This window comes from Crocodylus porosus, unplaced genomic scaffold (assembly GCF_001723895.1).
Source record: "Crocodylus porosus isolate Cpor-Errol unplaced genomic scaffold, CroPor_comp1, whole genome shotgun sequence".
NCBI lineage: Eukaryota > Metazoa > Chordata > Crocodylia > Crocodylidae > Crocodylus > Crocodylus porosus.
In genome coordinates, this window is record NW_017728886.1 from 223,091,307 (window position 1) to 223,113,628 (window position 22,322).

At 44.6% G+C, this 22,322-nt stretch overlaps 1 protein-coding gene across 4 annotated transcripts in view; it reads left to right on the forward strand.

The window, feature by feature from the left end:
* Positions 1-22,322, forward strand: part of RALYL (RALY RNA binding protein-like) — a 678,566-nt gene that overhangs the window by 319,408 nt on the left and 336,836 nt on the right. For all 4 annotated transcript variants that reach the window (XM_019549824.1, XM_019549846.1, XM_019549832.1 and 1 more), the window contains one exon: positions 4,935-5,213. In XM_019549824.1, coding sequence (XP_019405369.1) covers positions 4,958-5,213 — 256 coding nt within the window. In that variant the 5' untranslated portion in view covers positions 4,935-4,957. The remainder of the gene's footprint in view (positions 1-4,934; positions 5,214-22,322) is intronic.

Below are 22,322 nucleotides of genomic sequence, written 5' to 3' on the forward strand. Positions count from 1 at the left end.
TCCCAAGGTGGAGAACCTTGCATTTTTCTGTGTTGAACACCATCAGGTTCTTGTCTGTCCATTTCCTGAGCCTGTGACAGTCAGCCTGGATCGCCCTCCTGTTCTCAGGTGTGGATGATTTACCCCAGAGTTTGGTGTCTTTGGCAAACTTGGCCAGTCCACTTCTGACACCATTAATGCCATTCATTAATGTCCACATCATTAATGAAGATGTTGAACAGTATAGGCCCAAAGACAGAGCCTTGAGGGACCCCACTGGTCACAGGGCACTGCAACAATTGACTTCCGTCAACCACCACCCTCTGGGTCTCACCACAGAGCCACATCCCCAGCCAGTGGATCGTGGTGAAGCCGAAGCCACACTAGGCTAGTTTTGCCAATAGGTGATCCTGGGATACCAGATCAAAGGCTTTTTTAAAGTCAAGATATATAACATCAATCTCTTCTCCTTTGTCCAGGTAATTGGTCACCTGGCCATAAAACGATATTAGATTGGTCAAGCAAGACCTACCCACAACAAATCCATCCCTCAGGATGTTGCCGTCAGACAGTCTGTTAAGAATGGCCTCTTTGATAATCATTTCTAAAACCTTCCCTGGGATAGAGGTCAGGCTGATGGGCCTATAGTTTACCAGATCCACTTTCCTCCCTTTCTTGAAGATAGGCACCACATTGACCTTCTTCCAATCTTTGTGCACTTCACCAGTGTGCCAGGAGTTCTTGAAGATTTGTGCCAGGAGCCGAGCTATGGTGCTTGCTAGCTCCTTGAGTACCCTGAGGTGTAAACTGTCAGGGCCAGCTCATAGCAGTCTTCAAATACCTCAGGGGTTATTATAGAGAAGATGGAAATGGGCTTTTCCCTGGGCAGGTTGGACAGACACTTGGATGTGATGGTTTAGTCCAGGATGATCTTGCCTTGAACAGGAGGGCTGGACCAGTGGCATCAGCGCTACTTGCTTATGATTATAACTCAGATTTTAAGGCCAATAGTCTTAGTACAAACATAGTAACTATGAAAAACCCAACAGCATGGATGTGAACACAAGATAAAAGTTTCTCCAGAGGGTTTTGAAGCCTAAATTGAATTCTATACTATGACAGGTGAATTGCAAGTTGTATCCAATCTAGCTAATTTGTAAGGTAGATGATGTACCTATACTATAGTGCAGTGAGTGCGGTATACATACCCTCTTTTGTTGCTAATTGTGTCATATAACAAAGCTGAGACTTCTTCTTGGTGAAGATAGTTCACTGACTTGTGATTTCTTGTGTTAGTTCTGTGTGCTTTCAGGCTAGAATGTATTTAGAATTGACAATTTTATAATGAATAACAGTTTTTTGTCTTATGGTATGATTTCTAAACATTGAATTATTAAATGTATTACTCGTTTAAATTGTCTCACATTATGTGCCAAGATTTTTGTTGGTGATATCTTCTACTGAACCAGCTTCATGATTAAGATTAAGCTTAAACAAGCTTTCAAATACAATGGCTAGGGACAGAATTTGCATATAAACCAGATTAAGTGATCAGAAACTGTTTAAACCTTTAACAGGACAGAAGTTCAGTGCACATAAACCAGTTTCAAAACGGTCAAAATGGGTGGCTGGGGAAGTGGGACCCTTCCCATCTGGCTGCGGCTCAGGCTGGGGCCATGGGAGCTGTGTGCCCAGATAGAACCCGGCTCCTCGCACCCAGGTTGGGTTGGCTGACAGTCATGGAGCCACAGCCAGCTGGGGAGGGCTCTGCCCCTGCGGCCTGGCCCAGCCCAGCCTGGCCTTCTCTGTGCCTACCCTCAGCAGCATCCACAGCTGGCCCAGCTCAGCTGCGGGTAAGGCAAGAAGACAGTGAGGCTGGTCCAGGTTGGGTGACAAGGGCAAGACCCTTCCAAGCTGACTGCTGCTCCATGACTGCCAGGCCTGGCATGCATGGACAGTAGCTGGCTGGGCAGCAACACTGAGGTGATGCTGCTACAGCTGCAGGCAAGTACCTTGGCAGCCGGATTGGCTGCGCGGGACAAGTCCTTCATGACCATTCCTGCCCAGGCCAGCTCAGAGGTGCCCTTGAGCCCAGTGCCCAGCAACTGCCCACCATGGGGTCTCATGTGCCTGTTGCCACCGCTGCCGCACTCCTTGCATGGTGCTTGTTCATCCATCTCATGTGGCAGCTACAGACAGACAAGCAAACACCATGCAAGGGGTGTGGCAGCAACAGGTGAAAGCACACAAGCCCTTGTGGCAGAAAGCTGCCAGGCTTCAGGCCTGCCAGCACCTCCAAGCCAGCCTAGGCAGCCCCAGGCATGAAAGACTCATCCCATGCAGCCAGTCCGGTTGTGAAGGCACCTGCCCACAGCTGCAGTGGCATTGCTTCTGCGTCACTGCCTAGCCAGCCATCAGCCCTGTGCACTGGGCCAGGCTGTCACGAAGCTGGAGCCAGCTGTAAAGGGTCATACCCCCATGGCCCATCTTGGGCCAGCCCTGTTATCCACCTGCTTCACCCAAGGCTGAGCTGGGCCAGCCCACAGGCGCTGCTGAGGACAGGTGCAGAGGAGCCAGCCCAGACCAAGCCGCAGGTGCAGGGCTCTTCTCAGCCACCTGTGGCTCCATGACAGCCTGGCCTGGCTTGGGCATAGGTAGCTGGGAACAATTCAGGTGCACAGCTCCCACAGCCCCAGGTGCAGCTGACCAGCAAGGGCCTTGTCCCCATGGCTCAGTTCAGGCCAACCCCTCCATGCTTACCCTCAGCAGTCCCCACAGACCAGCCCGGCTCATCCCCCCTAGCCCTGCCTTAGCCCTGGGTGAGGCAGGCAGATGGTGGGGTCATGCCAGCTGGCTCTGGCAATGCCCCCCACTGTGCGAGTGACCAGCAGGGCTGAAAGCTGGGCAAACCCTAGCTGGGGTCCCTGTGCCTGAGAGGGGAGACAGGGAAGTTTAATTCCCCTCCCTGCCCCCACTTGACCTGAGGTTGCTGCCCAGGTCAGCTTGGGCCATGCTTCCTGCTGCTTTAGCAGCTAGCAGGGGGGAAAGCCAGGCAGACCCTAGCTGGGGTCCCTGTGCCCGTGGGAGAGAGGGGAAACAGGGAAGTTTAATTTCCCACCCTGCCCCGCTTCACCTGAGATGCTGCCCTGGCCAATGTCTGGCCATGCTGCCACTGGGGACAAACCTGACAAGGGCTGCTTCTCCTCTCCCCGTCCAGGCATATGGCTACATTTCCAGAATCAAAAGTGAATGTCTATTCACTTGCAAATCAGTTCAGTCTACAAAGGTTAGACTAACCTGCAAAGATTGAATTAATTCAGTCTTGGGCCTTTTGAATGTCTGTACTTAGACAATGTGATCTATTGATATATCAAGGACTTTGTTTTTCAGGACAGCTTCATTGTAAACATCATCACCTGGCAGGTGAGACTGGATTGTTTTCTGCTAAGACTGCCAAAATAGTACAAGTCATGGTAATGATATGAACAAAGCATCCAAGTGAACAAGGAATTAAATCTAGTAAAAATGGTTTATTTTTTTTCTAGCTTTGCCTTTATATAATGTAGCTATTGATTTAAAATACTAACTTGTGCTAGTCACTGCCAGAAGAGGGATCAGAATCGAGGTCATCACTCCTTTTTATTTTGAAAAATGAATGGTGCTTTAACTGTCATCAGTTTTTTATTGGAGTTCCCTTTTGTCTGAACTATGAGTCTGATATGATCTGAAGTATGACCAGAATGAAGTAGAACAGAGGAATGATATAAGTCTTAGTAGTAAAAGATGTTATATACTTAATTGCTATATAAATGACCTCCCACTTATAATAAAAAAAGCTATTTTCAGTATTGATATGTACACATGTTCCTGGCAGTTTGTTGCCATGGAGAGCTGGAGAAGTCCCAGCAGGCATATGGAATAGTTGTGGTGTTCGTTTCAACTTACACTTAGCTAATAACTGGTGTAAAATGAGGAAACATGCTTCAGGCAGGTATGATTTGCATATTATGCTTGTAAATGTCTTGGTATATGAAATATTAACAAAATTAGGTGGACTTCGTAAGGATAGTTTCATAAACACAGGTGGAAATAAATCATGAAGTATTCTGATGTTGTTTCATTTCTTGTGTGATTATTTTTTAAAACTAATGGGACAAATCGGGGACAAATCCTTCCCTGACTGTAGTTGATTTTACACCAATACTAAGCATGATTCATTTTATCTTCAGATGTAACCAAAAAAACAACAAGCCCAACTCGTTTTTATCCCATTAAGGCCATCTGTTCTCACACATATTGTAGGTAAATTAATCGTTTCTGCTTTTGCTGTGTGTTCCTTCCTTCTTTCTTTTTTTTCTATTTATTTATTTTTTTCTTTTTCGGTCCTTCTGCACTATATTATAATGGGGAAAATTGTCAGTATCTAATAAAAACATATTGATTGCAGTAAGGAACTATAAGGACTGTGTGTAACCTGCCCTGCTCTCCTCACAATGATCAGTGATATTTAACAGAATAGAAAAAAGTAACGTACATGTGCACTTTCTGATGCACTTTCTGGTACAAACAAAGGCAAGAATCTTTCATTGTTATAATTTGTTCCCTACGTGGCCTTGAACGTCCTTTTCATTGGCACAAAATAACGGTTCTTTCTCTGAGTTTGCAGTTTCTTGATGGCTAGGTATTTAACCTGCAGTAGGACTCTACTACTGAACATTAGGGTATTATATTCACTGATTTATAGGCATATGTTTAAAACCAAAGTGAGACAAGATTCAAAATTTACTTTGTATTACTATTTAAATATCTACAGTGCCAGGTTTACATCTGATCATTTTTAGAAAATATAAGACATGTGAGTACATATTCAGCCTAAATGAGTTATCACTGAAAATCTGTCTGAAACCAGACACAACTGTGTGCTGTAAAACATGTCTTTTTGTTCTTTGTTCAAGGGTTAAAGCCAACTGAGCCAACCATGACTGGCAAAACACAGACCAGCAATGTCACCAATAAGAATGATCCCAAGTCCATCAACTCCAGAGTCTTCATTGGCAATCTGAACACAGCCATTGTCAAAAAAGGTGACATAGAAGCCATTTTTGCAAAGTACGGAAAAATAGTTGGCTGCTCAGTGCACAAAGGTTATGCATTTGTACAGTACATGAGTGAGAGGCATGCAAGGGCAGCAGTGGCGGGTGAGAATGCCAGGATCATTGCAGGACAACCACTTGGTAAGTGCTTAGGACTGTTATATTTTTTTTTTCTTTTCCCTGTTTGTTTTAAATATTTTTACTTTATGTCTTGGGTTTATTTGTGTTTGGGTGTTTTATATACCTTTAAGTAAGGACTATTTATGATAGTTTCAGCTTTTTCAAATAGTCTGCATGTTTTACCTCAATTACTTGAGTAGTCCTGTTGAAGTCAACAGAAATACTCCAGTGAACAGAAACATGTGTTTGAATGATCTTCACTAGTTGGTAAATTTTACAACAGATATTTTGTCTATAGGAAATAGGATAGGATCATAGGAAAGTAGGTTCACCTCATCCAGCTCTCTACTCAAGGAAGGAATGTCTCTAATTAAACCATCCCAACCAAGTGTCTGTTCAACCTGCTCTGAAAAATTTCCAGCAATGGAGATTCCACAACTTCTCTAGGGAGCTGGTTCCAATTCTTGACCACCCTCATAGAAAGATCCTCCTAATGTTCAACCTAAATTTGCCCTGCTGAACTGTGAGGCCACTGTTTCTAGTCCTGTTCCCTGCAGCCACAGGGAAAAGTCTTTCTCCATCCTCTCTACAATTTCCTATCAGGCTGTTATCAAAGATTGTTATCAAGTTTCCCCACAATCTTCTCTTCTCCAGACTAAGTAACCCTAGTTCTTTCAGCCTTTCCTCAAAAGTCATGTTTCTCAGGCCTCTAATCATTTGTGTTGCTCTCTGCTGGACTCTTTCCAATCTGTCCATGTCTTTCTTGGGAAGTGGGGCCCAAAACTGGACATGATACTCTATAAGAGCATGGCCTCATGGTTCTTATAAGATATATATCAAATTTTCAGAGTTCTTTGTGGCCAGAAATTAATCTTACATGAAAAAAAGAGTGACTGCAAATTTTCTAAGGAAGCATGCTATACAGAGTATTTTTTATGTAGTTCTCCCTTACTACTTATTACACAGTCCCTTGAAATTGCCTGGAAACCCAACCATGAATCTCTCTTGTGCCTTGGTCTCACTTTTTAGAGAATAAATTTGGGAAGATTATGCATTGTCCCACAGGACCAGAATCGCACAATTGGTAAACTTTTTTTCTGTTTCCATAATTGTAATGGCCCCACAGGACACACAATGGTTCTTAAACATAAACACATTTTTACTATTTGTAGTTCTCTTATATTTATTGATTTTAGAGGTTGCATAGTTCATGCTTCAATGGCATATCAAAGTCTTGCAGAAGCAAGAAAGAGAGGTTCAGTGCTTTTTAAATGGTGCTAAATTACCTAGAGAAAATATTTTTTATGTAGAGAGAAATGTCTTACATGGACAATTTAGGATGAATTTATTCTTCTATGTAGGACTGTAGAATGTGTCCCTTTGAACTGAATCTAGTCTACAATTTTTGTTTGCTAGCATTTTTATAAAACAATGTATGTATAATCCAGATGCTACATATAAAAAAAATACCCTTCAAAGTGGATGGCTTTTAACTATAAAGCCTTTTGATTAAAAATCCCTTGGAAAATGTTGCTCTCCAGCTTGTTATGCGTATAGAAATACTGGAAAATACAGCAGGGTATTTTGGTGGGATCTAAACAGCTTGAAATAGAACATCATTGCTGTTTTGGTGAACCCATAGCAACTACAGGAAAGATTGTAAACTTTGACCTAAACTTGGTCGCTTCTTCTAGATATATATGGTGTTGCTTTTTGCTTATTTGGGTGGTTTCAGTACTTTTCGTAATTGCTGATACACAATAGCATTCCTGTCAGTGCTTGAAAGATTATTTAAAAACTATGTATGGTTGTGAACTTCTGTGAACCTGTGTGAAATAATAGCAGCTAAACATTCAAGTAAATTGAATTGCTAATAGTTTGAGTCAGCAGAAATCATCCCAAATATGCTGTAAGACACAAACCCAAAGGCATTCAATGGCACTGTAGACTGGGGTGGGCAATTATTTTGGCTGGATGGTGGCTTAACAAGTTTTGGTGAGATGCTGGGAACCACGAGGGTGGTCCTGCCCCTTGACAAGCACCCTGCCCCCTGGTTGCCATCTTGGGACTGGAAGTCCTGCCCCCTACCTTTTGCAACCAGAAGTCCCTCTCCTTCCCCCAGAAGTATCCCTTTTGGGAAGGGGGTTTAGCATCTTGGAACTGGGTGGGGGGAGAATTATATACTAAACAAACATCTACAATACCATATTTTAATTTGATTTTTAAAAATATATTTTGGTCCTGATTTTGTGTGTGTTTTCATTGTTTATATAGAGGTGATTGCATAATAGGGGAAATGCAATCTTATTCTTGTATATTGTGGGGGTGTAGAGAAGTGTGGGGGTATGTGTGGGAGGGTATAGGGCTTGTGGGGGGCTGTGGGTGTGTGGATGTCTGTGTAATGTGGGTTGTAGGGGAGGGTGTGAGGGTATGTATGGATGTGGGTGGGTGGGTACAGGGTTTGTGAGATAATGTGGGATGTGTGGAAGGGGAGGGTGGCTGGGGGTGTATGTAGGTTCATGTGTGTGGTGGGGTGTGCACATGTAGCAGTGAGCGGGCCTCCCCAGAGGCATGCAGGTGGGTGTATGAGTAATGTGGGAAGCTGTGGGTAGACATGGTGTTTTTGGTGATTGTGTGGGGGGAGGGTATGGTTGTGGGGTTTGAAGGTATAGTGGGGTGTGCATAGGAGCTCCCTGCACATGCCTCCCTGAACTGATCAGCACCTACCCCTGCCCTGCAACAGCCCAGAGCCCATGTACCCTGCAGCACCTGCCCATCACTGCCAACAGTCCTCCCTGCAGCTGCTCCGCACTACCCCAATGTGGCATGTCTTGCTGCCCCCTGAGCTGGCAATGCAGAGCAGCTGCAGGGTAGCCTGGACAGTGGTGATGGCAGTACAGACCCAGGGTAGGCTGCCTTTCCCCCATGCTGAGCAACAGTTCTGCTTGGGAGCAGCAGCTGCTGCTGCTGCTGAGCAAGGAAAGGTGAGTCTGGAGCAGACGTATGGCATGCCAGGTTGGGGCTGCATGCACAGGTCCCTACCAGTACAGCAGTCCTGGTATCAGGAGCGGCGGCAGCTGGAAGAAGCCACTGCCACCTCGGGTGCCTAGAAAGGCAGTTCCGCTTCAGAGCTGCCCCAGCATAACTGCATGCCCAGGGAGCAGCATGACTGCATGCCCAGGGAGCCTGGGCACCTGGGCCAGGTGGGATGACGGGACCTGCTGCAGGCCAGATCTAGCCCATAGGCCGTATTTTGCCCACCCCTGTTGTACAGAATGATTTGGTGGTTGACTGACCAATTTATCATAAACTTCCTGAGTATTTGTAGAACCAGAGTTCTTGTATGATTTTTTTAAAAGCTATTTTATGCAGCAACTATTGTATAGTGCTTTGGAGTTCTATAACTAATATGCTAGGTCTCAAAAAAAGAAAAACAGCTGATAGGCTACTCAATCATATTTTATTAGCTTGCTTTATAACTACCTTATAAAAAGGTCTTAGAGAAAAGCCAGAATCAGATGGTAAAATAACAAAAAACTATAGGCTTGTAGTTTATTGTCATGGATGCTTAGCTAAAGAATCTCTCTGTGCTACTTTCTCTGTGAGATGGCAGTCTTGGAGCATGTTTTCTGAATCCATAATTTTAAGAAACAGGCTAAAGAATGCCATCAGTGCATTGAATACAGCTCCTCACCAACCAGCTGACCCAATTGTTTCCAAAACCATTCCTTCCTAGGGCAAGCCTACTGTTATTACCATCACTACTATGGCTGCTGCTGTTTTATTTGTTTTTGGTTGTATCATAATGTGCGAGGTGCTCTGAGAAGTTGGGAATAGTGAGAGAAATGTTAGGGAATACAACAAAGGTCAAGGATGGGACCAGGAACTGAGCTGAAATTTGGGAAAGAATCAGGAATATTAAAACAAGCTAAGAGTCAAACATTAAAGTTCAAGGCTAGAAAATTTAAAAAAGAGAACTCACCTCTTCGCATGCATATAGACAAGAGCACTATTCATTGGCTATCTTTTGATACGAGAATGATGTCCTCTATGGGGGGGATTATTGCTGAGTTTTAAGGTGCCTGAGGAGTCCAATTCATGTTCTGCAAGTTTTTCCACAACTATGACAAGTGATGCCTTGTGGGGGGGGGAGGGCCACAACTGTTGGCCAGGATGTTGTACACTTTTCTTCCTCCTCTGCCATTTCTCAGCTTCCTGAGCAAGACGGTTCTCTTCAAAATGGGCTGTAGCTTGATGTATGGTACAGTGCCATTGAGACCCGTTACCATCTAGCACTTCCCAATTTCATAGATTCATAGATGTTAGGGTCGGAAGAGACCTCAATAGATCATCGAATCCGACCCCCTGCATACACACGAAAGTGCTGGGTTCAGATGATCCCAGCCAGATGACCATCCAACCTCCTCTTGAAGACCCCTAGGGTAGGGGAAAGCACCACCTACCTTAGGAGCCCATTCCAGACCTTGGCCACTCTAACTGTGAAGAAGTTCTTCCTAATGTCCAGTCTAAATCTGGTCTCTGCTAGCTTATGGCCATTATTTCTTGTAACCCCCAGGGGCACCTTGGTGAGTACAGCCTCATCAATTGCCTTCTGCGCCCCCATGATGAATTTATAGGAAGCCAGAAGGTTGCCTCTCAACCTTCTCTTGCAGAAGTTAAAGAGGTCCAGGTGCCTTAGTCTCTCCTCATAGGGCTTGGCCTGCAAGCCCTTAACCATACAAGTGGCCCTTCTCTGGACCCACTCCAGGTTATCCACATCCCTCTTGAAGTGTGGCGCCCAAAACTGGACGCAGTATTCCAACTGCAGTCTGACCAACACCCAATAGAGGGGAAGTATCAGCTCCTTGGTTCTGTTTGTCATGCATCAGCAGATGCATGATAAAATGCAGTTAGCTTTTCTGATGACTTTGTCACACTAGTGACTCATGTTCATCTTGGAGTCCACTAGAACTCCAAGATCCCTTTCCACTTTCATGCTACCGAGCAGGTCATTTCCTAGGCAGTAGGTGTGCTGGACATTTTTCCTCCCTAAGTGCAGCACTTTGCATTTCTCCTTGTTAAACTGCATTCTGTTGTTTTCTGCCCATTTGTCCAACCAGTCCAGGTCTGCCTGCAGTTGTTCCCTGCCCTCCGGTGTATCAACTTCTCCCCACAGTTTTGTATCATCCATAAACTTGGACGGAGTACACTTCACTCCCTCGTCCAAGTCACTGATGAAGACATTGAAGAGTATCGGTCCAAGGACTGAGCCCTGCAGGACCCCACTACCCACTCCTTTCCAGGTCGATACTGACCCATCCACTACCACTCTCTGGGTACGACCCTCCGGCCAATTTGCCACCCACCGGACTGTGTAATTATCCAAAACACAGCCTCTTAACTTGTTCACCAGTATGGGGTGGGATACCATATCGAAGGCCTTCCTGAAGTCTAAGTAAATGGTATCAACCCCTACTCCTGTGTTGAGCTGTTTTGTAACCTGGTCATAAAAAGAGACTAGATTAGTCAGGTATGATCTACCCGCTATGAACCCGTGCTGGTTTCCCCTCAGCATAATTTTTCCCGCTGGGCTGTCACATATATGAGCCTTAATAATGGTTTCAAAGACTTTGCCAAGGATGGAAGTGAGACTGACTGGCCTGTAGTTGCTTGGATCCACCTTCCTCCCCTTCTTGAAAATAGGGACCACATTGGTCCTTTTCCAGTCATCCAGGACCTGTCCCGTGTGCCATGAGTGCTCAAATATTCTTGCCAGTGGCTGTACAATGATATCAGCCGGTGCCTTTAGTACCCTCAGATGGAGCTCATCTCGGCCTGCCGACTTAAATGCATCCAGTTCTTCCAAATTACTTTGCAACATCTCAGGGTCAATGCTTGATAGTCTGGTTCCCAGCTGTTGCCTCTCTACCACGTGAGACTTTTCTCTTGCCTCTCGTTTAGGAAGACTGAGGCAAAGAACTCATTAAGGAGTTCAGCCTTTTCCTCCTTGTCTGTCACCAATTGCTTTTGCCCATTCAGTAGTGGTCCTATTCCACCCTGGGCCTTCCTTTTACTCCCTATATATCTGAAAAACAATTTTTTGTTATCCTTAACTTGGGATGCCATCCTCAGCTCCATGGTAGCTTTGGCCTGTCTAACTGCCTCCCTACAAGCACGAGCAGAAGAGGTATATTCCTCTTTGGTGATCTCTCCCTGTTTCCATTGCTTATATGTCCCCCCTTTTTGCCCTTAGGCTGCTCTGGATTTCTCTGGTCAGCCAAGGAAGCCTCTTGGCCCCTTTCCCTCTTTTCCCCCTTATCAGAATCGTCTCCCCCTGTGCCCGAAGGATTGTTTCCTTAAGGCACAGCCACCCTTCCTGTGCTCCCATCTTGTCAAATCTCCTACTCTGCAGTGTGTCATTGACTAAACACCTGAGTTCGCTGAAGTCAGCCTTCCTGAAGTCTAGCAATTCCACCCTACTAGTTACCTTACCCACTCTATGCCTATGATGAATTCTATTATTTGGTGGTCACTGTCTCCCAGGTGACCACTGATCTGTAGGTCCCCTATCATGTCATCCCCTGTTGCCAATACCAGGTCTAGTAAGCCATTCCCCCTAGTGGGATCATGTACCTCCTGCGTCAGATGGAGGTCCTGTATATAGGATAGGAACCTGCATGAATGGTGGGAATTTGCTGTCTGCGTCTCCCAGCAGATGTCAGGGTAGTTTAGGTCCCCCATGACTATTGCCTTCCTAGTCTTTATCGTTTCCAAGAGCTGCCTCAGGAGTTCCAAATCTAGTTCTTCCCCCTGGTAAGGGGGTCTGTGGCAGACCCCTACCACCAAATCCATTTCTCCTTGACCTCCATGTATCCTAACCCATAAACCTTCTACTTTCTCCTCCTCTGATTCCATTTTGATACAGGTCGTTGTATAACGCTCCTTGACATAGAGCGCAACCCCTCCCCCTCTCTTCCCCACTCTATCCTTTCTGTATAGCTTATAGCCCTCAATGTGTACCGCCCAGTTGTGGGTAGAGTCCCACCAGGTTTCTGTTAACCCCACTAAGTCATAAGTGTTCTCTGCAAGCAGGAGTGCTAATTTGTAAGGTTGATGCCAGCCTTCCTAAGATATACTTTCAGGGTGTCCTTGTAGCACTTGCTCTGCCCTCCAGAGGTTCTCTTACCATGGTAGTCTTACCATGACTAAGTTGGGAGAAGAGGACCTGTTTCGGGAGATAAGTGTCAGCCATATACACACAGTGGCCAGCTCAGCGAAGTTGATGTTTCATGATCTTTGCCTCAGTGCTGGCTATTTTAGCTGCAGAGAGGATTCTGGCATTAGTGCAGTGGTCTTCCCATTTAATGCGAAGAATCTTCCCAAGGCAATGCTGATGGAACTATTACAGATGCTTAAGATGGATTCAATATGTCACCCACATCTCATACTCATAGAGGAGTGTGGGGATAACCCCTGCATTGTAGACCAGGATCTTAGTTTCCATCTGCAGAGCTCGGTCAGCAAAGACACAGCAAAGCAGCTTTCTGAAGGATTTCCTGGCCGTTGGTAAACAGAATCAGGAATATGAAAACAAGTGAAGGGAAAGATAAAGCCCAAAGCCAAGGAATACAAACAGAGCACTCACCCCTTCAGATACATATAGACACAAGAGCAGGATAAGAGCTAAGTTAGAGGTGTTTGGGGCAATCCCTAAAGGCTTGAATGTTTCTTAGTCAAAGCATAAATGCAAGATGCTGTCTTAAATACCTAGATCGCTCTTCTCTGTTACCAGTCCCATAGGATATTTTCACCTATGGCTACCTAAAGGCACACCTTCAAGATGGTGAAGACCGGGTGAAAAGATGCAGTAGAAAAAAAAAACAGTCAAGCCCCATCTCCATCTAATTTTGACACCATAGATTATTTCAGTAAATACAATCAAACCATTATTAGCCATTTAACTTCTTCATAGATTTCATAGACATTGGGACTGGAAGGGACCTTGGAGATCATCGAGTCCAGCCCCCTGCCCAAAGGGCAGGAAGTAAGCTGGAGTCATAGGATCCCAGCAAGATAAGCATCCAATTTGCTCTTAAAGGTGTTCAATGTAAATGCTTGAATCACCTCCGATGGCAGGCTGTTCCACGGGCTGTTCCCTGGGGGCTCAGACAGTATAGAAATTCTTCCTTATGTCCAGCCTGAGATGGTCTTACAGTAGTTTGACTGTTTGTCCTCGCCATCCCTTGTGGCACTCTGGTGAACAAACATTCCCCCAGATCCTGGTGGTCACCCTGATAAACTTATTGGTGGCCATCAGATCACCCCTGAGCCTGCACTTTTCCAGGCTAAAGAGCCCCATGGCTCTCAGCCTGTCGTTGTAAGGTCTGTTTTCCTGACCTCTGATCATGCGCGTGGCTCTCCTCTGGACTCTCTCAAGCTTCTCCACATCCTTTTTGAATTGTGGAGCCCAAAACTGGACGCAGTACTCCAGCTGCGGCCTCACCAAGGCCGAGTACAAGGGGAGAATGACGTTCCGGGATTTGCTCGAGAAGCATCTATGGATGCAAGCCAGCGTTTTGGTCACTTTAGTAGCTGCAGCATCACATTGGAGGCTCATGTTCATCTTGTGGTCAATGATGACCCCCAAGTCTCTTTCTTCCGTAGTGCTAGCCAGCATAGCACTGCCGAGCCTATAAGGATGCTGCAGGTTTTTCTTCCCAAGGTGGAGAACCTTGCATTTTTCGGTGTTAAACACCATCAGGTTCTCGTCCGCCCATTTGCTGAGCCTGTCCAGGTCAGCCTGGATCATCTGCCTTTCACCTGGCGTGGATGCTTTGCCCAAAAGTTTGGTGTCATCGGCAAACTTGGCCAGTCCACTTCTGACTCCCATGTCCACATCATTAATGAAGATGTTAAATAGTATAGGTCCAAGGACAGAGCCTCGGGGGACCTCACTGGTCACACGTCACCACAATGATTAACATCCATCAACCACCACCCTCTGGGTTTGACCACGGAGCCATTCCCCAGCCAGTGGATCGCGGTGAAGCCAAGGCCGCACTTGCCCAGTTTTGCCAAGAGGTGATCACGGGATACCAGATCAAAGGCTTTTTTAAAGTCAAGATATATGACATCAATCTCTTCTCCCTTGTCCAGGTGATAGGTCACCTGGCCACAAAAGGAAATAAAATTGGTCAAGCAAGACCTACCCAACAACAAACCTGTGTTGGCTATCCCTCAGGATGTTGCCATCAGCCAGTCTGTTAAGAATGGCCTATTTGATAATCTTTTCTAAGACTTTCACTGGGATAGAGGTCAGGTTGATGGGCCTGTAGTTTCCCAGATCCACTTTCCTCCCTTTCTTGAAGATAGGCACCACACTGGACTTCTTCCAATCTTTGGGCACATCACCAGAGTGTCAGGAACTCTCGAAGATCTGTGCTTGGGGCTGAGCTATGATGCTTGCCAGCTCCTTGAGTACCCTGGGGTGTAAACTGTCAGGGCCAGCTGACTTGAAGGCATCCAGCCTCTCAAGGTGTTCCTTCACAAGGTCAGCACTGATGGAGGGTATGGAATCTTCCTCACCCAGGCATTCCCATCCCATAATGGGGAGGGGCATCCCTTGGGCCTGGTGAAAAAACAATGCAAAGTACCCATTTAGTAAGTTGGCTTTTTCCTGGGCATCAGTTGTCAGTTGTCCCACCTGGTTTAGCAGGGGTCCTATGTTGCCCTTTCTTTTCCTCTGGCTCCCCACATACCTAAAAAAGGGCTTTTTATTTGTCCTTGATATTTGTAGCTAACTGGAGTTCCGTCGCAGCATTGACTTTCCTGGTTCACTCCCTGCAGGTCTGGACCAGTGCAGAATATTCTTCCTTGCAGGTGGATCCACTCATTCATCCTTTGTAAGTCTGTCTTTTTAGACACAGGAGGCCTGCAACTTCCCTGCAGAGCCAAGGGGGCTGCTGTGCCCTTTTCCTGCCTTTCCTTTGAGATGGAATAGACTTTGCTTGTGTATCCAGGATTGCACCCTTTAGGAGCAACCACTTTTTCTGAACTCCCCTCCCCTTGCGGTCGTGGTCCCTTAGGGCCTCATCAACATGCCTCCTTAGCTTGTCAAACTTAGCTTTCCTGAAGTCGAGGACTTCTGTATTGCTGACTGACTTGCCAGCTTTATGGTGGATGGTGAAGGTGACCAGTTCATGGTTACTCTCACCCAGCTTCCCTTCGATCGTTAGGTCACTGATTAGGTCGTCTCCCGTTACCAGTACCAGGTTGAGCAGCTCTTTACCTCTCGTCAGCCCATAGACTTCTTGCATCAGATAGAGCTCATTCACTCATGAGAGAAAGCTTTGCAACTGCTCGGACTTGGCTGAGCACTCTTCCCAACTAACCTGACATCTCATGGGAGGACCACTCAGCCAAATCTGAGCGGTCAGAAAGCTTTATTTCATGTGTGGATGAGCTCTATCTGATGCAATAAGTCTATGGGCCGATGAGAGGTAAAGTGCTGCTTAATCTGGTATTGGCAATGCGGGACAACTATTTTCCAGCACATTCTTGTTACAAAAAAAAATTATGGACAATCATTTGAAAGTTTTCTTCAGAAGATATTTCAAAAGCATCTTCACACCTGCTTGCAAGTTTTATGCCTTCTCTCTGGAATGTCCTTTCTGACATGGTTGACAATGAAGCTAGTATATGCATATGAACACTGCTCCAAAAAAGCCATTTTTCTAGTGACACATACAAGATAATGCACAAGAAAAGTCTATTCCATCTTGAAGGAAAGGCAGCAAGAGGGTACAGCCCCCCTGGCTCTCCAGGGACCTAGCAGACCTCCTAAGGCTAAAAAGAAAAGCCTACAAAGGATGGAGGACAGGATTCATCTCCAAGGAGGATTATTCTGCACTGGTCCAGTCCTGAAGGGAGCAAACCAGGAAAGCCAAAGCTGCAAATGAACTCCAACTACCTTTGAGCATCAAAGACAATAAAAAGTCCTTCTTCAGATATGTGGGGAGCCAGAGGAAAAGCAAGGGCAACATTGGACCCTACTGAATCAGATGGGGCACCTGACAACTGACGCCGAGGAAAAAGCCAACCTATTAAATGAGTACTTTATGTCAGTCTTTCATCAGTCCCATGGGACGCCCATGCCCACTACGGAACAGGGAGGTCTGGGTGAGGGAGATCCCCTGCCCTCCATTAATGCTGACCTCGTAAAGGAACATCTTGAGAAGCTAGATACCTTCAAGTCAGCCAGCCCTGACAATCTACACCCCAGGGTACTCAAGGAGGTGGCGAGCATCATAGCCCAGCCCCTGGCATGGATCTTTGAAAACTCCTGGTGCTCTGGTGTAGTGCCCGAAGACTGGAAGAAGGCCAATGTGGTGCCTATCTTCAAGAAAGGGAGGAGAGTGGATCCGGCTAACTATAGGCCCATTAGCCTGACTTCTATCCTGGGGAAGATCTTAGAAAAGTTTATTAAAGGGGCCGTCCTTAATGAACTGGCTGACACCAACATCCTAAGGGATAGCCAGCATGGGTTTGTTGTGGGTAGGTCTTGCTTCATCAAGCTCATTTCCTTCTATGGCCAGGTGACCTATCACCTGGACAAGGGAGAAAAGATTGATGTCATATATCTTGACTTCAAAAAAGCCTTTGATCTGATATCCCATGATCACCTCTTGGCGAAACTGGCCAGTTGTGGCTTTGGGTCCACCATGATCCGCTGGCTGGGAAATTGGCTCTGTGGTCTGACCCAGAGGGTTGTAATTGATGGCAGTCACTCATTCTCCACCTTGAGAATAAAAACCTGCAGCCCACTTATAGGCTCGGCAGTGCTACACTAGCTAACGCTCCGGACGAAAAGGACTTGGGGGTCATGATTGACCACAAAATGAACATAAGCCTTCAATGTGATTCTGTGGCTAGTAAAGCAAGCAAAATGCTGGCTTGAATCCATAGATGCTTCTCAAGCAAATCCCAGGACGTCATTCTTCCGTTGTACTCAGCCTTGGTGAGGCTACAGCTGGAGTACTGCATCCAGTTTTGGGCTCCACAATTCAAAAAGGATATGGAGAAGCTTGAAAGTGTGCAGAGGAGAACCATGTGCATGATCAGAGGTCAGGAAAACAGACCATAGGATGAGAGGCTGAGAGCTATTGGACTCTTCAGCCTGGAAAAGCACAGGCTCAGGGGTGATCGGGTGGCCACATTTAAGTTTATCGTGGTACTCACCAGGATCTGGGCAAATGTCTGTTCACCAGATTGCCCCAAGGGGTGACAAGGTCAAACGGTCACAAACTCCTCCATGATTGTTTCAGGCTGGACATAAGAAAGAACTTCTTTACTGTCCGAGCCCCCATGGGCTGGAATAGACTGCCGCTGGAGGTGGTTCAAGCCCCTACTTTGAATGCCTTCAAGAGAAATTTGGATGTTTATCTTGCTGGGATCCTGTGACCCCTGCTGACTTCCTGCCCTTGGGGCAGGAGGCTGGACTTGATGATCTTCCAAGGTCCCCTCCAGCCCTAATGTCTATGAAATCAATGAAAAAATATTCCAAGGTAAGGAAAGAGTGTTGAAAACAATTGCACCTCTAATTGTTACAGTAACCTCAGGTTCCTATATTCTGTTTCAATGCTTAAATGTATAACTGTGGTCCTATCCACCCAGGAAATCTGTTAAAGCATCCACTTTTGTAACATAGCTTCATTTTCGCCACAGAATTAAGCCAGAACAAATATAATGGAGGACGGCCCATGTTACTATTGCTTTAAGTTAGAGTTGTCCAACTTCCAAGCAGCCAGGGGCCTCACTTCCCACTAGCTGCACCAGCAGTGGCTGCATGCAAGCTGTGTTCTGCATACCCCATGGACCCTCCCTCCACCATGGATCCTGAAACCCACCCCCCCATCACTGTGCACAAGCCACTGCCCCAGTTTGCCTTGTGCCTACAACCATCTCACCACCAGTGCACTACATGCCTGCAACCCTTCCCCCACAACTAAGCTATGTGCCTATGACCCCCATTGCTTCACTGCATGCCTATGACTCCCCACGCATCCTCTGGGGTGGCGACAGGATGTGACAGCCTGGAGAATAGCTGCTATTGCAGCTGGAATGATGGCAGTGGGGGGAGCAGCAACCAGGCACACAGTTTAATCCCTTGAAGGCCACATACGGTCCTTGGGCACCAGTTGGACCACCAGCTTTGACTTTCCTACACCAGCAGGATGGAATAGGATGCAACTCAAATGCTAATAGGTGATATTATTCTAGGCTACTCTTTTCATGCTCAAAGTTTCCAAGTGTTCAGTTGTAACAGAAATAGAGGATACTTTGATCTAGAAAATAATATAAATGTTTTAATCAGTACTAACATATTCAACTGTAGGTGAAAGCAGTATAGTTTAGGCAAAAAATGGATTTCTCAAAGTAGTGTGTCTGTTTAAAATTTGTTTAAATATAAAAATGTCTAACTACCTTTTGGACAGTACTAACAACATCAAACTAAGATGAAGTAATGCTAGGCTTTAGAGGGTTGCTTTTATATGCAACAAGAAGAAAAACATAATTAGAAACTTAGATAAGAGCAGAATTCAGAATGCCAGTCAGAATTATCCAGGTGGGGCTTTTGGAGGAGAATTTGAGGTAATGTTTTAAACTTGCACTTGGAAAAGAAAGGTGATGGAATAGTAGGTAGTGGGATGGAGATGCACGTATTTTTTTTTTATTCGGATCATCAGATCCCTGCTATTAAAGCCTCAGTTAAGTCTATACCAGTAATAAAGGTATGGTGAAGGGACAAGAACAGACTGTAAAATGCACATACTGTTGAGTATGCAGCTTCTTAGAATTATTAATTATTGTTTCTAAATAAAATTAAATTTATAAAAATGGTGAGGTAAAGACTGGACAGATGTGATGAAAGGCTAACTGAGCAATGTTATTTACAGAGATGTTATGCCAGAGGGATTTTTCTGCAGCCAATGATGGAGTCTGTATAATAGCCGAGAACTAGTAAACAAGACTTATGATTTTTATTGCACTCAAAAATCACATTTGTTTTACATTTTCTCACCTTGCTGATAATTTGTACCAGCTCCTGACCTCTGTGGCATGCCTTTGTGAATTTTGCACTAAATTCTATTCTCTTTTACAGCAGCATAATTGTAACTGAAAAAATTCCACTGAACTCATTAATGTAGCTATGGTCAGGATTTGGCCCTGAACCAATTAAATAGCATTATCAGGTGTTTTCCTAATGAAATAAAAATACTTTAATGAATTAAAGAAATTAATGGCCTTCCTGTATTGTTTATGTATATTTATTTTGATAGATCTTGGAGGCTGTGAACTGAGCTTGGGGCCCCAATACATTAAGTACTGTAAAATCACAGACCTTACCTCACAGAACTTAATATCTAAATAGACAAGCTTGGGAGGAGTTTATATGCATTTTGTAATTTTTTTCAGTGAGTATAGTTATATGCTATGAAGCTTCTCCATGGGTTTCTTGAAAAGCTATTATGGTATTTTTTAGGAAGTACCAACTCTACCCTACAGGCCCTAAGGCAATAAAATATCAGGCACAGCAATATGCATTGTGATTTTTAGCATGTGAATCACCACCATCTGATAACGTAGAAAATGTCCTAGTTCGCTTCGGACAAAAAAATGCCAGCACAGTTGGCATGTAAATACAGTTATGCAGTAAATACAGCATAAGCCTACACATGAAATCTGCCCTGACATAGTAAAACAGCTCCATTTTTGTCAGTCTAGCTGCATTTGCAGAACATCAAACCCCTGGGTTTACTATTTTCCTGCAGCATTTAGGTCAGAGAATGTGTGTGTGTGTCTTTGGGGGGTTGGGGGGCAAAGGGATTGAGGAGGAAGGTCACTGTATTTTAACAAATATCATCTTCTTCATTCCCATTCCACTTGGGTAAGCCCAGGAATTCCTCTATTTTCACAAGGGGGTGGGGGGGGAGTTGGCTGGGGTATGCCTCTGTTACCATCCCATCACCCTACAGTACTGGCCAGTTCAGGAGGGAGTAGCACTTTGCACCACAGCATGAGCTGTGCACTAGAGGGTACAGTCCATACCTGGCTGTTGTTTCCCCACTCCCATGTGCCTACACATGGGCCAAGGCAATCTGTTCCTTTGTCTTTTATCTGGTATCATATTCATCCTGGTGTAAAAAGCCAATGCCTGGGGCAGTACTATGTAAACACCTCCTTTAGACTACATATTAAGACCTGTTTGTATTAGTGTGTGCGACTCCATCAGAAAAACCTGACAGGTGGGTGTAGTTCTGATATAGGGGGAGCTATGATGATGTACTACTACTTTCTTTGGGGGGCAAGGGGCATGGGGGAATAGACACTAGAGTTATAAACCCTATTTATTTATTTTAATTGCATTCTTGTGCTGCTATAGTTATTTCCAGTTTGCACTGAAGTAGTTCAGAGGACAGTATCTTACCAATACCTAGAAAAATATGATTTATATTTAAAGCTATCATGGACATCAATTACTGCATGTTAAAATTAAAAATAGCTAGAAGTATGACACGTATTTCTTGCAGCTCCTTTGGTTGATATCCTTTTTAACTAAAAAATTAGTTCCACTGTGGCTTCAATCCTTTTTCGTTTCTGTAAGTATTATTCACATACATCTGCCTTCGGGTCCAAATTAGATGCAGTCTCTGAGTACCTAGTGAGCACAGACTGACATATAGCCTCAGGTAAGATGGTGGTTACAGATAATTATTTTGGACAACATACTCCATTGCACAACCTCTTGAGAAGTACAGAAGCCCTTCAGGGGCTTTCTAAGTCATGACAACCCAGTAGAAAACATCCAAGGAGTGGAAGAGGTAATAAAGAGAACCTTTAGAGAGACATAGACATATACCTTTGTTGTTAAATTAAATTGATGTGACAATGGAGCTTTGTTTCCCCCCTATTTGTTTCTTGTGCTTCTGTTCAGTCAAAACAAATCTTTTGTATCTTGTGTTTTTAATGTGTGGCAACAGCGAGGCACTCTTAACTATAAGCTTGCAGACCCAGTACTCTCCTGAGTGAATCAATTTTTTGCTATAGCCTAAATGTCCTACACAGTATTACGAATGTCACAAGTGCTTATAAAAGTTACAAATCCTCTTATGAGTAGAGAACACTTCTGTGTAAAATAGTTTGCAAGTCCTTGAAAATATGCAAGTAGTGCACTTATTTCAACTCGCTTCTCATTAAGCCCATTTAACCTAAAGATTGGCACAAAAAGGAAATACAAAACTGAATTATTGGTCAGTCAGTATCCTACCTTTGCCCTCATTCCTGAAACAAGCAGCAGTGTGGGAACATCAATCTGTTTATGTACTTATCAAGTTCAGGATCATAGTCCATGACTCTAATGTGTAGTGATTGATGCCATTGATCCTACTTCTCTTTCCCATTTATCTCCCACTGAATTCAATGCTAATTTCATACATGTTCAGGACTCAGCCCTACATTAGGAAATCTACAATATCATGTTTTAAATACTAGCAGTAGTGTATTAACTATAAGATAGTTTATCACATTTTGCTGAATTTTGAATCAGTGGAGCCTTTTATTTTTATCATAGGTCAAAAAGCATTCTGAACTAAAGGGAGGGACAACTTCATAGGAGCCTTAGAGAATTTTTAAATGTTTTAGAATTTTAATATATGCTTTAATGAGGCTTATTAGTAAGAGGTTTGAATACAACTTTTTCATTTAAAATAAGGGACAAGGTCTCTAGTGCTTTAAAGTTATTATGATAGCTATTTTATATTTGTATTACTGACTCTTAAAATACACTACCTGAAGACACAGTGCATATAAACTACTTTGAGACCGTATAGCAGATCTACATGGAGCTGGTCTGTGAGGGAGTGCAGAAAGTGACACAGGTTATCAGCAGGTCAGATATTAATTTTGATGACCTAGATAGGGGTGGCAAAGTGAAAGAGGTATCCCAGGCCATGTCTCCATGCTTAAATCATCATCCCACACTAGGTGAAGACTGCAAAACACTGCCATCTTCTTCCAGTGAAGTAATTATTTAAGGTTGCCCTCAGTTGCTAATTATCAGAGCACTCACTG